The sequence below is a fragment of the Agelaius tricolor genome, unplaced genomic scaffold, assembly GCF_023055355.1.
Source record: "Agelaius tricolor isolate 1412-34295 unplaced genomic scaffold, bAgeTri1.0.p SCAF_10, whole genome shotgun sequence".
Lineage (NCBI taxonomy): Eukaryota > Metazoa > Chordata > Aves > Passeriformes > Icteridae > Agelaius > Agelaius tricolor.
The window spans coordinates 34,147,786-34,165,763 of record NW_027269270.1 but is presented as its reverse complement, the minus strand read 5'-3'; the positions used below and the strand labels follow the sequence as shown (position 1 = coordinate 34,165,763).

Here is a 17,978-nt window from a genome sequence, read left to right as displayed (position 1 = left end):
CTGGTCAGGAGTCCAACCTCCCCTGCCTGAAATCCTTGGGGAGCAGGGGGAAACTGCTCTGTGCTTTTATTTCTTTTCACTACAGCAGGATCCTGGCTGATCCCTTTGGATGCTCCCACCTGTCCTGGTCATGCTGAGCCCAAACTCCACACTGGAGGCTGTAACAGCTTCCCTAGGGAGAATCCCACACTGACATTGGCTCTGGACCATCCCATCTACACCCAAAATCTCTCCAGACACTTCCTGTAATCCTTAAGACCTCCTGTTAAAAGGCATTTCTGGGAATATGCTCTGCACTGAGGATGCTGTTTTATTTGCATTGGCTAAAAAGGCTACTTTTCCTGGGGTATTTTTAGAAAAAAAGTGATTTTAAATACCCTTGGTGTGCTGTTGGCCTGGGCACAGCCAGCCAGTGCAGGCTCCAGGAGATGCTGGAGTAAGGAGTGTGTTGGCCATCAGGGAGTGGGAAGGAAGGTCAAATCCACTGAATCTGTGGGATCCAGCATTCCTGCTGCACACACAGGCAGGGCTATTTCACCCCAAACCCAACTAAATTTTAAAAAGGGCCATTTTTTTCCCTGTTTCTGCCTTGCTCCTGGGCACAGCTGTAACTGCAAAGTCTTGAGTGTGCACAAAGTTATTAACACTTGTGTAACACAAAGGATAACCCACAGCTGGCTTTGTAAGAAACTGCCACAAAGTAATAAAATAAGGGAATTCCAGACTGCTCTGGGTTGGGAAGGAGCTGAAGCTCAGCTGGTTCCAGCCCTGGAATCACCTCCCACCATCCCAGGCTGCTCCAAGCCCCATCCAACCTGGCCCTGGACACTTGCAGGGATGATTCAGGCCCCACTTAGCAGCTCTGTTGTGCCAAGAAAAGTCCTGAGAGTCAGCTCAGTGCTTCTACCAGGTAATGAAAACCAGTTAATGAATGGATTTAATCTTGATTTAATCCAAAGCAACTGCTGACAGCTGACAGGAAAGCATCTGTGCTTTCCAAGGAGGCACAAACAGAGAGTCTTTATTCAGCTGGGATCATCTATTCCACTTGAATCATGTCAGATCTTAATATATCCACTAATTTTTTCCCTGGGATAGCTGTGGAGTCAATATTGTTTGACCTTTCCTTGCCTCCAGGAAGGCTGAGCATGCTGGCAGGGCAGAGAGGAGCTTGTGGGAACTCAATCCTGGAGGATTCAGCTGCCCTCAGAGCCCTGGGGATGCTCCAAGGCAGGCAGGAGATTGGATTATTGCACTTCCACCTTTCCAACCAACACCTCCTGCTCTGGGCCTTGCAGCACACATGAGTGCAAAGTACTTTTATTCATCAGAAACTCTGAGAAAGTGACCAGAAAATGCACCAAGAATAAAAAAATACATTGGAAAATTTGGGAAGAGGGCAGTAAAGAGCTTCATTAATGCTGCTGTGGAAAACCAAATTCAAAACTGAGTGGAGTCAGCAGGTACATAAACTACCAGATAATTCACTGTTCAGAAAATTGTAAGAAGCTGCCATAAAATAATGGAATTCAAAGAAAAATACATTGAAAAAATACATTGGAAAACTTGGGAACAGGGCAGGAACAATGTGGGCTTCCCCAAAGCTGTTGTAGAAAACTTTTTAGGGTTGTAGAAAGTGAAATTCAAAAGCTGAGTGGGGTCATCAGGTACATGAACTACCTATTTATATAATAGGAAATTCACTATTCAGAAGATTGTAAGAAAGTGCCATAAAATCATGGAATTCAAAGAAGAAAAAAATACATTGGAAAACTTGGGAAGAGGGCAGGAATAATATTTACTCTTACAAAGCTGCTGTGTAAAACTTGTTAGGGCTGGGGGAAATGAAGTTCAAAAGCTGAGTGGGATCATCAGGTGCATAAACTACCAGAAAATGCACCAAGGAATAAAAAAATACACTGAAAAACTTAGGAAGAGGGCAGTAAAGAGCTTCATTAATGCTGTTGTGTAAAACCTTTTAGGGCTGTGGAAAATTAAGTTTAAAAACTGAGTGGGGTCATCAGGTACATAAACTACCAGATAATTCACTGTTCAGAAAATTGTAAGAAGCTGCCATAAAATAATGGAATTCAAAGAAAAATACATTGAAAACATTCATTCTAAAACTTGGGAAGAGGGCAGGAACAATGTGGGCTTCCCCAAAGCTGTTGTAGAAAACTTTTTAGGGTTGTAGAAAGTGAAATTCAAAAGCTGAGTGGGGTCATCAGGTACATGAACTACCAGAAAATTCACTATTCAGAAGATTGTAAGAAAATGCCACAAAATCATGGAATTCAAAGAAGAAAAAAATACATTGGAAAACTTGGGAAGAGGGCAGGAATAATATTTACTCCCACAAAGCTGCTGTTTAAAACTTGCTAAGGCTGGGGGAAATGGAGTTCAAAAGCTGAGGGATCATCAGGCAAATAAAAGCAACAGAAAATTCACCAAGGAATAAAAAAATACATTGGAAAACTTGGGAAGAGGGCAGTAAAGAGCTTCATTAATGCTGTTGTGTAAAACCTTTTAGGGCTGTGGAAATAAAGTTTAAAAGCTGAGTGGGCTCATCACGTACATAAACTACCAGAAAATTCACTATTCAGAAAATTGTAAGAAATGTCACAAAAATCATGGAATTCAAGAAGAAAAAATACATTGGAAAACTTGGGAACAGGGCAGGAATGAACTTCATTAATGCTGTTGGGTAAAACTTGTTAGGGCTGTGGAAATGAAGTTCAAAAGCTGAGTGGGATCATCAGGTACATAAAACTACCAGAAAATTCACCAAGGAATAACAAAGTTCATTGGAAAACTTGGGAAGAGGGCAGGAATAACATGAGCTTCCCCAAAGCTGTTGTGTAAAACTTTTGAGGGCTGAGGGAAATGAAGTCTAAAAGCTGAGTGAGATCACCAGGTACACAAAAATATCACAGCATTATTTTCCTGATGTCTGGATATAGAGATTATTGGGGAAAAAACCCCTAATCCACAACTTTTCCTTTCCCATTGACCTGTAAGAGAGGCAGAGGCCCAGGGAATTGGAGCTGTAATGAGAAACACAAGGGCAGGGTGGTTTCTCTGTGCCTTGGGTGCCACTGCCACGGGCTGGGGTTGATTCTGCTCATGGAGAACAGGAACAAGAAATCCTGCAGTGCAGCTGATCCCTCATGGTAGCTCAGTGTAGAACTGGAGTGTGCTCTGGCCCATTAAAGACTTTTGGATTGGTAATACACAAAATGTTGGGAGGAGTGGTTATTTTAATCACAGAACAGTGGAAGAAATTTAAGCAAATAACTGAGTGATAATCACAAATTTGTGTGATGCAAACCCAACGTCCCCATATTTTATAAAGCTAACTTTGATCTTTTTTCCAATAACATTTAATTTAGGCTCTCTTTGTCTGAACACATTTATTTCATAGCAATTCCCATGCATTTCTTTGTGACCATTCCAGGGCAAAGCAAAAAAAAAAAAAAAAATCCAATAAGCTAAGAAAATAAACAAATAAAGTAACTAAAACTTTGGATTTGGGTTTATGTTCTTGGGTTTTTTCCCACATGAGAAACGTGAGGGATCCATAAAAGCTGGAGAATGTCAGTGATGGTGAACCCAGAACCTTCACAGGCATAAAAATGGGTTTGGAGCTGTTGAGTGGTCACATGACTTAAACTTACTTGGAAAAGAATCACAAAATCATGGAATGGGTTGGGTTGGGAGGGATCTAAAGCTCATCCAGTTCCTGCCCAGGGACACCTTCTACCACCCCAGGCTGCTCCAAGCCCCAGTGTCCAACCTGGCCTTGGACATTTCCAGGGATCCAGGGACAGCCACAGCTGCTCTGGGAATCCCATCCCAGCCCAAATTTACTTGGAAAAGAATCACAAAGTCATGGAATGGGTTGGGTTGGGAGGGATCTAAAGCTCATCCAGCTCCAACCCCTGCCCAGGGACACCTCCCACTGTCCCAGGCTGCTCCAAGCCCTGTCCAGCTTGGCCTGGGACACTTCCAGGGATCCAGGGCCAGCCCCAGCTTCTCTGGGAATCCCATCCCAGCCCCTCTGCACCCTCCCAGGCAGGAATTCCTTCCCAAAATCCCACCTAAATCTCCCCTCCTTCAGCTTCTGAGACCATCTTGCGCTCAAGGAACAGCTCCTGGACGGTTTTGAGCAGAAGGAAGGAGCTGAGTCAGGAACTCCCTGCACATCCTGGCCAAAGGGCCCCAAAGCCCAGCCCAGCCCCTGGGGTGACCTTACCTGATGTAGAGAACTCCACTTTGGTCCACCCTCCGCTGCCAACCAACGGGAACTTGCACTGCTGGTGGCCCTCCATCCGTGTCCCCTCCGTCACACTCCTTCCCACCATTCATTTTCCTGTTTCTGGTTATGAGTCTTCAGAGATATCAACAGGAAGGTGATATCCTTTTACTACATGTCATCCTGGCCTCCCAAAGCAGGCCCTGCAGCACAGCTTCCCCCAAATCCTACAAAGTGCATCGGGAGGCTCCAGCTCAGTTTGAAACCAAGTCCTTAAAAGTGGCCATTTTGGTTAATGAGTCACTTTCCCATTATAATCCACATTAAATATGCAATGTTTAACTCCTTATATATTCATAAGGATGAACTATATAGATAAAAATTAGTGCTTCCAACTTGGGAAAATCATAATTCACCAATCCTTTGTTACCTGTCAGAAAGGAGAATGGGGAAAAGGAGAATTTCTAGTTCAACAGCATGATGGCTCCAAGCTTGATGACTGTCTAAGATAACTTGTGTTTTGTGAAAGCTCGTCTCATTTTTATAAATATGAGTCAGATCCAATACCTCCAGGTATTACACCCTTTATATGCCACATTCTTTTTGTTTTCTTTTTTTATCTTCTGGTCATGATCCAAGTTGTCTTCTTGAGGTTCTTTGCTGACTCCTTGGCTCCAATCAAACGGCCTGAAAGATACAGATGTGGGAAACATGTGAGCCCTCCTCTCCAGCCTTGCAGCCCAGTGCAGTAACTCAGGGAGATGTTTGCAGCTGCAGCCATTTCCAGAGCTTCAAATCAAAGTTTTAAATGTCAATGGAACCATCAAAAACAAGGCTCAGAGCAAACAAAATCCTGCCAGCGTTTTCTATTTATACGTGGATGTAATTGAGCTACATCTTAAAAGCTACAAGAGTGCAAGTGCTGTTAAATAGTTGATGTGAAGTTTGGGTGAATTAAGGGATGCATCTTTTCACTGAATATTTTCACATATGCTTCTGTTCAGAACCATCAGCAGATGACTAAATTAATGCCCTTTAAAAATTGTTTAGAAAACTGAATGAATTTCATGTGAAGGAAGCTGCTTCTAGGCTTTGGTAATATCCATAAAAATGCAAACCTCCTGCATTTCAACTGAATTAAAATAATCATCCCACAAAAAATTGGGTAATAAAAAGGGAAAAACCAGCAGCAGTGACTGATCTCTGAATACCTTTGAAACAATCTGAATATCCTCAGGAATAATTCCCCTCAGAGATTTTCTCTCGTGACAGGAGTTGAGTCATTTCCCCCAAAATAGTTTTTTCAAGCTGACCAGGTGAGACTTAACACTTGAGACTGGACGTTTTATTAAGGTGAGGCAAACGTGGAATATGGGATTTAAACAGTAAATACACCAGAAAAAGGCAACAATCCTAAATTCAAATATAGACGACACAGATGACTGCTGTAGCAACATCATTAGGAGAGTTTATTTGGAATCAGGTGTCAATCCTGCCTTATTCCCAACACTAACATTATGCCAACATGTTAAAACATAATAAATGTTATAGACCTGACTGATTTTAATAAGAAAAGGGGTTTTCTTTTAAAGCCAGAAATGGAACATAAAGACATTTCTGCAATAACACCACATTACATCTATATTTAACAGTAATAACAGCTCCTTCCTTCAAGACCACTAAAGGAAGACTACAGAGGCATAAATATAGTCCTGGAAAATATTCCCTTAAGTACCCTCATGCAGAACATTCCCTTCAGAAGTGCTGCTTAGAAATGTAAAGTTCCAAATGCTCCAAAAATAAAAAAAAAACCTCACCAGGGTATTTCCAAGCAGGGCTGTGGATAAAAGGAGCTGGTGGGCCAGACCCCCTCCACTGAGGGGCTGGAATCTAAATTGGCCAAAGGCTGGAATCTTGGATGGTGCAGTAAGGTAGAAAAACCATAAAGAAAGGCTTTATAAAATCAAACCTGCTCTGTTATATCAGGAGCTGGCCTGCCATTGCTTCTAAGGCAAGTTCCCAGGTGAAAGCAATCCTGGTGTGGGCAGGTCCTTACCATAATGATCTATTCCTGGGTGAAAATCAACTCACACCTGGATATCAACTGGTTTTGCTTATTCCTGGGTCAAAAACAACTTACACCTGTGTATAAATTAGTTTTGCTTATTGCTGGGTGAAAAACAACTTACACCTGTAGAAACTATTTTTGCTGTTGCTGGGTTAAAATCAACTTACACCTGTATATCAACAGGTTTTGCTTATTCCTGGGTTAAAATCAACTTACACCTGTAGAAACTGTTTTTGCTTATTGCTGGGTGAGAAACAACTTACACCTGTAGAAACTGCTTTTATACCTTAGATAGAAAAATGAAAACTATCTCTCACAAACAACTTCTCCTGCATCAGGAGTGTGAGTGACCAATCAACAGAGAATAATAACTTGTTAATTACCAATAAAGTAATTGGCAATGAAGCTCCTGACCAACTGAAGCCACACATGAGCTCAGTAGAACTGTATAAAAAGGAGCTGTGTGAATAAAGAATGGGCTTTTCCATCATGAAGGAAATGGAGTCTGTGGGATTTATTCCCGTCTTTGGAGGCTTTTCCCAACCTCAGTGAGGGTGATTTCAGCTTCTCTGCAGGCTGGGGGCTGCTGGAGTGGGCTGGCCCTGCTCTGCAGGATCTGATCCACGTTCCTAAGCATCCCAAGGGATGCAATCCCTGGCCAGCCCAGGGTGGGCAAGGGACAGGGGCCTGGTGAGCTCCTGCCCCACCAAGGTCACCCGGGATGTCCCATGGACACCTTGTCATGTCACAATCCACCCTTTAATCTCTCAGGCTGCCACACAGAAATAGGATTTGGAGAGCTCTTGGCAACAGTTCAGGGCTTGCTCAGGTTTTCAGCTCAGAAATTTGGGGGTTGAGTGGTTTTATCCCGATTAAGGAGGGAGCAGATGAGGTTTCATCAAAAGCAGGCCAGAATTTCCACGCTGAAATTCCATCGTAAGCCACACATAGGAAGTCCCTGGGTGTTATTTAATTAATTTACTAACACCACACAACTCAAAGCTCTACTGGAGCAGAGATTTACAACAACAGGACAAGAGGGAACGGCCTCAGGGTGGGCACAGCAGGAATTTCCCCATGGAAAGGGGGCTCAGGGATTGGAGCTGCCCAGGGAGGTTTGCAGTGCCCATCCCTGGAGGTGTCCCAGGAATTCTGGAGGTGGCACTCAGGGCTCTGGGCTGGGGACAGGGTGGGTATGGGCACAGCTGGGACTGGATGGACCTTGGAGCTGTTTTCCCACCTCATTTCTGGGATCCTGAGCACCAGAATCCCCAAGGTTTTTCCCAGAAGGGAATATCCATCAATCCAGCTCCCAGCAGCAGAGGTGTCCCTGCCCCAGCCCCTTCTGGCAGGGAACATTTTGTGTTCCCCAATCTCCTCACACCAACAACAGAAAAGGAGCCCTGAAAGTCCTTCAAGTCCCGTTTTTGCATTTTGGGGGAAAAATTCTTCCTGGCAAGGGTGCCCAGGCCTTGGCAGGGGCTGCCCAGGGAGGTTTGCAGCGCCCATCCCTGGAGGTGTCCCAGGAATTCTGGAGGTGGCACTGAGGGGACAGGGTGGGCATGGGCACAGCTGGGATTCCATGGTCCTGGAGGGTTTTCCCAGCCTCAGGGATCTGGGATTCTGTGACTGCAGACCCCCCCTCCACCTCCTGATGCACCATTTGCCCCTTCCCCATCCCAGCACTCTCTGAAGTATTTTGGACTGGGATGCAAAGGAGTTGGGTTTTGGACCAAGCCCAAAGGATCCTGGACACTGGAAGGAATCCAAAGGGCTGATTTCCATCAGCCATGGAACAAATCCCTCTCCTCAGTAATCTCCTGGCAGCTCCAGGAAAGCCCTGTTATCTCACCACAGCTTCCCACATCCAAGGCAGTGACTGCTTTCTGCCCTGTGCCAGCACATCATGTTTAGATTTGTTTTGTAGTCCAGTTTCATTAGGATATCCTTCAAAAGATTTCACTGCAGAACTGTGCAAAACTACACAGAATTCCTTCCCCCCTTTAGCCCCCTGTCCCCTTCCCCACACGGAAAATTCCTCCTTCCTTTTCATCTGCTGCAAGTGTGGTTTCAATTTTTAATGGGACTCTCTCCCTTTTTTGTTTTTTTTTGAAATGTTGGATTTCAGGCAGCCTCTTTGCACACTCAGCTGCTAATATTTACTTTAACAATTTTTGAGTCAAGTGGGAAAACCAGAAAACTCGATGGGATGTAAAAAGAAATTTAAATTAGATATTAATTGTCTGGATTCCAATCTGTTACATATGATGTTAATAATATTTATTTTATTAGTAAGTGGATGTTGAGCCAATTAAGACAAATTTTGACAGGTTGATATTGCAAATCATGGAATGATGGAATCATTTTGTTCCACCCCCAGGGACACCTTCCACTATCCCAGGTTGCTCCAACCCTCTGAGTAACAAATTTTTTCCTATTCAAATATAATCTAAATCTTTCCCTTGTCCTCCAAATACTTTTGGTGCTCCATTGCTTTTTTTCTTACATGACTGTGAAGTGTCCAACAATGCATGGATCACAAAGGGGCTCCACAATCCCTGCCTGGCTCTCTGAGGCACAAATCCCAGTCCCCACCTATGCAATGGCCACATTTTGGATAGAAAGCTTTGCAGACATTTAGAAAAAACACCAAACACTGCTCAGAGACACAAATTACAATCTCAGTTCTGAGATTTTTCCTTTCTAGCAGTGATAAACATCCAAAATGAGAAATGCTCTCAAATCACAGTCCTGGGGTTTCAGGACTAATAAGGAATTTTAGCTTCTTAAAAAGCATCACTTTCAAAGCACTCAGTGAAAAGGAGTTTTTATTTAGTTACCACTTGCACATTATTAATCTAAGTCTATCAAAGCAATTAGCCAGGATTCTCCTGTATCATCTAATTAGATACAAATGTTGCATCATTTTTTGGGAATGCTTTCCCAGTTTGAAAAGCAGCATTCTCCTGACTAATTAGATCAGTGGTGAATTCTTTATGAGGGCCTATTTTTAGGCCAGTGAGTCAACAAACAAAAGTGCCTGAAGTAGGAAGGAAACCTTGAATCCTTCAGGATTCTTTTCCTTGGGGTGGTGTCCAGGGCCATGGCAAAGCTCTACACACGATTTACTCATGGTTTACTCATGATAAACATGAGATACTCGTGACATATCTTGAAAACACATCTCACTTGTAAATACAGAGTACTAAGAATGTTTCACCACAACCAGGAAATTGCTCTGCACTGAATGACTTCATTAAAATGAGCATTTTAAATTGCCCCAGTGCCAGCTCCTTCACAGTCCAACCAGCTCTGATATTATTTCTAACTTTTAAAGCAGTTTTAGATCTATTACAAGGTTTATGGTCTCTTATTTTACACCACTCTTGATGCTGTGGAGTTTTTTAGGATTGGGATTGAACCCCTCTATAAAATAATTCCCTGGAGGTGTCCGAGGATCACCTGGATGTGGCACTCAGTGCTCTGGGCTGGTGACAAGGTGGGGACTGGCCACAGGTTGGACTCAGCTTTGGAGGCCTTGTCCAGCCTGGATGGTTCCCTGGCAGCCATCTGGGTGAGTTCATGAATAACAAACTCCATAAATATCCATAAATAACAAAAAAATCCACAAGGATTCCAGGCCCCTGGAATTCCTGGCCCTGTCCTCCAGAGCCAGGAGCCCCCTGGATGTTCCCCAGCTCCCAGCACAGGGATGGGAAATTCATTTTCCCAAGCCTCCAAAGCAGTCACTTCAGCCCTACACCATAAAACAACAAGAAAGTTATTTTTATGGAGAAAATCTGATTTATCTGCATGGAATCCAGCTGATCCTTAGGAACTTGTCACATAAATTGCCTTCCTTGGAGCATTTTGGATCAGGGTGCTGCTAAGTGATCAGACAGGAATCTGGTATCAGTAATTAGAAATCTGCTATCAGTAATTAGATAGAAATCTGATACCTTCCTACCAGGGAAAAATCAGAGTATCCTCAATTTTGGGGATTTAATTGTGCCAGTAAAGTCACCCAAGGCAATGGACAACTGGGCTGAGCTGGGAAGGAGCAGGATTCCTTCGTGGGCAGCACCAATCCCTAAAATCTTCTCCCTAGAATCTTCTTGTAGCCCATTTTTCTGTGCAATTCCCAAAGCTGGGAGCAACTGAGGCTGTCACTTCCAATGAAGGAATGGATGAAGTCCATCCTCCCAAGATACAGAGATCTCTGAAAGGCTTTGCACAAAAAAAAAAGCCAAAAAGAAGGGCAGGAAATAAAAGGATTTTGTTTTTAATGCTCATCCCTGGCTGTTCACTATGGATTTATGAATAATTATTTATAATTTAATAACACATTTATTAAGTCCACCCCATGGAAGGACATGGAGGATGCTCTTCCAGGCTTTCCACCACATGGAATTTTTTTTTTCCAAGGGGAATGGATCAGAACTGTGACCCAGACCTACTTTGTGTCAGCACGACAGCAGCACTCAGATTTTGTCAAAATTAGGGTTAATATTTGGTGTACACCAGAAATCAGCTAAGAATGATGTCACTGTTATCCCAGCCTTTCCTAGGGAATATTATTGAATGGAATATCATCAGGAATATGTTAATGAGAATGGAGAAGCTTCACATCCACTTTATTTTAGGGGAATCTGGATAAAGAAATGAGGGAATTTCTTTCAATTCTCATGTTTCAGCCTTCCAAAAAGCTGGTATTATTCAGCACAGTTCTGCAATGCTTTTAAAATGAAGATTATATGAATTTCAGGAATCTTTGACAGAGAATGTTCAGAAAATATCTGATAAACTGATGCAGAAATTGAGGAGGAAATAACTATTTGTAAGTGTTCAGCTCTGCTGTACATTATTGACTCAAGAGGTTACCAGGGAAATGGAAATTTGGGAAAATAAAGATTGAATTTAAAAGGAAAAAAATACATTTGAACAGAACCTTTTCAAAAAATGACCATGGAAATTCAATCAGATTAAAAAACAGGAAAAAGAAAAAAAATCAAGATTCCTGGAAATCTGGGAAAAGGCTCCGAGCGCTGGAACAACAATTTTTGAATAGGCCCCAAACTGCATTAATTCTGAGACCAAAAATGAAGAAATAAATGGCAAAAATGAAACCCATCCTCCCATATTTTCAGTGCAGAGGTCTCAAGAAACAATATCAACCTCCTTTGTATCAGACACCTGAAGGTGAGGATGGAGCAATATTTCAATAATTTGAATTATTCAGCCCGAGTTCCTGTGCAGGAGAATGTCAGAACTGTAGCAAGATTGCAAATTAAACCCATAAATTATGCTTTTGTGCCAAAGTAGTGATCATGTGACTGTACTATTTTTAGACCCTTGGAATTTTTTCTCCAAGTGCCCCTTTTTCAACTGTTTATTGAATTACGTAGCTCTGCTCAGCAAATTCCCTGATGAAAATACACTTAAGGTATTAAAAAAATATATGGGAACAATAAAAATCAGCTCTTCAGACACCTCAGTGCTAACCCTCCTGCCTTATTTGGCATAAATGGAATAATATTGGAGAGTCTGGACTGCCTCTGGGCCGTGAAAATCTGATTAATCTCTCCATTAGCAGATAATTACTTACTACTTGAATGTAGAAGTATTTGGAGAATTTGGCCCCACTATTTTATTGGAGAGAGTTTTCTCTTTTTTCTGAAAAAAAAAAGAGATGCAAAAGTTCAAGGATTTTTTTAAAGTGATTTTAATTATTTTGAATGCCAAATGTTTCCTTCTTGCTGTAGCAGAGATTTATTAGTTATGAGTTTAATCATTTTTAAATCAATCTTGATGAAGATTTGTATACATGACCTTTCCTTCTCCAGCCCCTCTTTCTGCTCTGAGTCAGCTCTTTCCTGAATTCTCCATTTCATTTAAAAATATTCTTGCTCACCCTGCCATCAAAACATCACCTTTGTTTTGGTGTTTGAAACCTTTGAAAGCAGTAAGGCCCATAGAAAGTAATTTTTAATGTATTAATTAAGAGCAGGACAGGGGATTGAGATGAAAATGAAAAAATCCTGACCTTTTTCCTCATTAAGGATTAGATTGAAGGTGGCTCTGTTCATCTTGCTCACTCCAAGCTGGAAAAGAATCAGTTAAAGCAAAAAATAAGCAATAGTGAGCAACACACCCCGCTAAGGACATTCAGATTCCAATATTAAATGACTCTCAATTATTTCTTCATATTTCTAAACACTTAGAAAGGTTTCTTAGGACAAACGATGGAGTAACTATTTCCACTTCTTGTTTTGTACACATTTCATTTCTATCAAACATCACAGAAAAAAGAATCTAATATTTAAGAAACTGTCAGTGGATGATTTCTATTCACAAAATCAGCCTTACTCCATTTTAATCTGAATTCTGGCAACACAAATGACCAAAACTGTTCACACCCCCTACTGCTTTTAAATAAAATTTTGTGCTTCAGGAGTGTCTGGCTGCCCCAAGCCCTTCACTCAGAATTACTTTTCAACAAGCCAAGGTATTTTTAGCCCACCAAAAGGAGCAAAGTGTCTCAAAGTTGGTGTCTGTGTATTTTGGGGATGAATTCTTACATAACAATGATCAGATGTGTTCACACCATCACCTTAATAAGGATAAATTTCCTTGGCCAATAAATGAGGAGTGGAGCCTGAGAAATGAACCAGCTGATTTTAGGATAAAACATTCCCTGCTTCAGAACAGGTGAAACATTCCTTGGAGGGGATTTGCCAAACATGATGCATCTATTTTATATATACATATATTTTATGTATATCCAAACACGATACATTTATTTTATATAATACATATTTTATATTTATATATATATATATATGTATATATGATAAATAAATGTATCATGTTGGATATATTTTATATATATAATATATAATATATAATATATATTTTATATATATATATGATAAATAAATGTATCATGTTGGATATATTTTATATATATGTGTGTATATATATATATATATATATATATATAAAAATATATATATATATCCAACATGATACATTTATTTTATATATACACATATTTATATGTATATTTATTGATGTTATTTATCCAAACATGATACATTTATTTTATATAATACATATATTATATATATATATGTAATATATATATATTATATATATCCAACATGATACATTTATTTCATATATACACATATTTATATGTATATTTATTGATGTTATTTATCCAAACATGATACATTTATTTTATATAATACATATATTATATATATATATATGTAATATATATATTATATATATCCAACATGATACATTTATTTCATATATACACATATTTATATGTATATTTATTGATGTTATTTATCCAAACATGATACATTTATTTTATATAATACATATATTATATATATATGTAATATATATATATATATATTATATATATCCAACATGATACATTTATTTTATATAATACATATATTATATATATATATATGTAATATATATATATATATTATATATCCAACATGATACATTTATTTCATATATACACATATTTATATGTATATTTATTGATGTTATTTATCCAAACATGATACATTTATTTTTAATGCACAGCAAGGTGGGACCTGCTGGTGATGCTCAGCTCTGCCCTGCCAGGAATCCCTGGCTTTGCTCTGAAAAATCTGATTTTCCTGCATGAGGAATCACCCCAAAGCAGACAGAAAATGTTTGGTTCTCTTCAGAAGGAGCTACACAAAAGGGTGAATCACAGTCAAGAGTAAGAGAATTCCACCAGCTCATCAAAGCAGGGGAAAGAAAAATGAGAGTAAGGCACCCAGAAATTAAAACCATGCGGCCTTTAAGGATGCAGCACATCCAAGAGCTGAGAACAAAGCTCCAAAAAAAGATAAGAGCATGGCAAATGCACTGCTTTATCCCAGCTGCAGGACAATCTATATCCCAACTCACAACTCAAGCAGTTCTTTATTCTCTGACAGGGCCCCCAAAACCAGCTCTGGAATTGCCTAACACAGATATTGAGGATGTTCTGCTCCAAAAAGTGAATTATTGGGGAAATGTGGGCAAAGAAGCACTCAGGCAGCTCTTCATCACAACATATTTAATTTTGGTGCTGCAGGTATTTATTTCTCATGCTCCTCTGCAGCAGCTCCTGGACTCCAACTTCCAAAGGCTGCTGAACCCAAATTTTCCTCTGTTTGAAATAAAAGCTTTTCAAAGCATTTTATTGAAGAAAACACAAGTCCTTTGGTTCATTTTTACTGCACACCTGTAACTAAAAGGTGCTGTCATGGATGGAAAAGGTTTGCAGGGAAATGAGACAAACTGAATCCCAAAATTAAGGTGATGATTAAACTGAGGATGTGAATGAAGAGGGATCCCAGGAGAGGAAAATGCTCAGCCCATGGCCAGTGGGGAAAGTCAAAATTACTGAAATTTTCTCTGGAAGCTCCTTCTTAGTGTGTTTTTTAGTTTCCTGATGCTGATAGGTAAAATATCCCAGTTTTCCATCCATATTTGCAGTCAGATACGAGGTAAAACAAAAAACATCTTGGCCTGTTTTCTCTTTCCATCTCTCCTAAATTACACTTGGTGCAACCTGAACTTGCTTTTTAGTTTTCGGGTTTTTTTAATCTACAGAGCAACCCCCACCACTGCTTTGATAAAACCCTCTTATCTCTTTTTTCTGCCCATCCTACAGTGTTCCCTTTTTTCCCACAATAAACAAACCCAACCCTTTCAGCTGTTCTTTAAGAGCCCTGATTTCTAAATCTGGCATGGGCTGTTTGCTCTGCTTTGCATTCCTCTGGCTAATACAAATTTAACTTATATTTATTTCTTAAAATTTAATAAATAAACATCAAAATTTATTTTTAAATAAATAAAGAATATTTAAATATTTTTAATATATGTATAGTATTAATTTTTTTTAATTATAGGGGTAGGTCCAATATTGCAAAACACCTCCTGCCTTTGAGCTCACCAAAAGCGAAGACACCCCAAGATAGTCTGGGGTATTTTTAAGGAATGAAGAGATTCCAGTGGAGGGAGAATCCCAGAATGGTTGGAGGGACCTTAAAGCTCATCCAGGTGTCCCATGGCCAGGGACACCTTCCACTATCCCATGTTCCTCCATCCTGGACACTTCCAGGGAAGAGGAATCCTCAACTTCTTTGGGAATTCTGTGCCAGGGCCCTGCCACCCTCACAGGGAAGAAGAAATCTACAAAAATTTCCACCAAGGAATTTTGGGAGCTCTTGTGTCAGCTCTCCCTAATCAGGGACAGCTCTCAAAAAAGGGATTCCAAATGAGTTGTGGCCATCAATGATCCTGTGGGAATGCTGCACACATCAGTTCAGAGGGGATCAGACAGAATTCCACCTTTCCTCTGAAGAAAAAAGTCCTGGCAAGAATGAAAATGTGTTTAAAATCCTTATTTTGATCCAACAAATATTGTACAGCGACTCACTAAGATGCCCAACACTACTGTAGATGTAACTTTATTTAAAAATAAAACCACACACATTCCTTCAACTGGGCCATTTCAGATTAGGGATCTCTTCAGCCTTTTCTGGAGGGATTTAAAAAAGCTTTGGAGAAATCTTAAAGCTATGGAATTAGCCTGGTATTTATAGCTCCGTTTCCAAGCGTGTTCTCTGAGCTTCCTAGGACGTTCCTTTTCCCCATCTGCTGGTTGTTGACATGGTGTAACCTTGTATTTTGATCAGGAAAATCTAGAAGAATAAGAGCATTTGATTTGATGTTGTGCTGGAGAGGCCTGGCTCCACCTCAGGCAGCTCCACTTTGCTCCTCCACCACCATCCAGGGCAGGAATGGTGCTGCAGATTTTCCAACAGAGAACTGGAGTTCTATTGTTTGATTATGTCAAAATACATTCCTCCCAATTATGACTAATGCTCCATCTGAATCACAGCAGCACAAAATGGAGGTTTTTCCCCCATTAAAATGCTGTGCTTCACATGCTGGATGGATACAATCTCTTAAATTGAGGTCTGGAAAGTTTTTTTTTCTTTGTTCTCTTATCTAAAAGTCCATGTTTGGGTGCACTGTCTACCTTCCACCAAGGCATGAACTGCTGAGCTCTTTACTTTTCTACTTCAGCACCATCAAATGTTGAAGATGGCTGATCTTCTGTTTGGTTTTTTTAATGTTGCCTCAAATACATTGTCTTAAAACCTCGCCACTGCCCTGCAGAACTCCCAAAAAACCAAAAATTTCCACAGCTTCCTTAGAATACTCACCTACATTGCTTCTCATGGTCTTGCTTCAAGTTATCTTGGGGATCTTTTAGGCTTTTTAGAACTGCTGCTGCACTTTGAGCTTTGCTCTAGACAGTCTCCTGTGGTGCTCTCGATGATGGGCTATGTCCATTGGGGCCAGGTCCTTGCCTCCCTCCACCCCTCACGCGAGGAACTCCTGCACCCCACTTACATCTGCTGAGATAATCACAGGGTTGCAGTTAAAACAGTGAGCCAGAGGCTTTCATTCCACTTGTCCTGACTGCTTTGTAAGCCCCTACACAATTGCTTTGTAGCATAAACAAAGCAAGGTTTGTTTCTAAGGAATGGCTTTGACTGGAACTGAAGATGCCTTTTGAGTTGAACTGATCCACACAAAAACCTCCAGCTAGAGACAAAAGGATGAGTTTTGGAGCTGTGATGCTGCAAAAGGCCTTGGTGAGGTAGAAGCTTGTCTTAGGCTTTGGGTGTGCATTTTATTTTTGTTAGAGGTGGGGCAGTTCTCTTCTGTTCCTTGGGCAGTTTTTCTTTATCTCTTCCACAACCAATCCTCCCTCAGGAGATCTCTGCTGTTCATGGGCCACTAATTATTAATTATCTTCTGTCCATGGCCACTGAGTGTCCCTGCATGGCTGATAAAATTCCATCATCCCATGGGGAGATGCTCTGCCCAGGGGAGGAGCCAAGCATTCCTACCTGGATCCAATCTGAGGTTTGGGACAGCACAGCAGCCTCTGCCCAGTGCATTCCCAGAGGAGCAGCTTCTGCTGCCCTGCATTCCCAGAGGAGCAGCTTCCTGCTGCCCTGCATTCCCAGAGGAGCAGCTTCCTGCTGCCCTGCATTGCCAGAGGAGCAGCTTCTGCTGCCCTGCATTCCCAGAGGAGCAGCTTCCTGCTGCCCTGCATTGCCAGAGGAGCAGCTTCTGCTGCCCTGCATTCCCAGAGGAGCAGCTTCTGCTGCCCTGCATTCCCAGAGGAGCAGCTTCCTGCTGCCCTGCATTGCCAGAGGAGCAGCTTTGTGCTGCCCTGCATTGCCAGAGGAGCAGCTTCTGCTGCCCTGCATTCCCAGAGGAGCAGCTTTGTGCTGCCCTGCATTCCCAGAGGAGCAGCTCCTGCTGCCCTGCATTGCCAGAGGAGCAGCTTCCTGCTGCCCTGCATTCCCAGAGGAGCAGCTTCCTGCTGCCCTGCATTCCCAGAGGAGCAGCTTTCCTCTCCCCTGCATTGCCAGAGGAGCCCAGGCCCATCTCCAGCAGCCCTGGAGCTGCAGAGGAAAACTCCCCCCTTGTGCAGGATCCCTGCTCCAGCAGAGCCACAGCTGGCACTGCAGGAGGGCTGAGCCCCCATGGATGGGGCTGTGCCACCCCCTGACACACAGGGGACAGGGACTG

At 41.5% G+C, this 17,978-nt stretch overlaps 1 protein-coding gene across 6 annotated transcripts in view; it reads right to left on the bottom strand.

The window, feature by feature from the left end:
- Positions 1 to 17,978, bottom strand: part of MBD5 (methyl-CpG binding domain protein 5) — a 130,304-nt gene that overhangs the window by 37,187 nt on the left and 75,139 nt on the right. The window contains exons 4-7 of one of the 6 annotated variants that reach the window (XM_071435486.1): positions 16,595 to 16,786; positions 12,364 to 12,421; positions 4,820 to 4,939; positions 4,253 to 4,387 (exon numbers count right to left, since the gene is read on the bottom strand). In XM_071435486.1, coding sequence (XP_071291587.1) covers positions 4,253 to 4,365 — 113 coding nt within the window. In that variant the 5' untranslated portion in view covers positions 4,366 to 4,387; positions 4,820 to 4,939; positions 12,364 to 12,421; positions 16,595 to 16,786. Of the gene's footprint in view, positions 1 to 4,252; positions 4,940 to 11,925; positions 11,994 to 12,363; positions 12,422 to 16,594; positions 16,790 to 17,978 lie in introns of all 6 variants that reach the window. The other 5 variants (XM_071435483.1, XM_071435482.1, XM_071435487.1 and 2 more) reach the window with 5 other exon arrangements.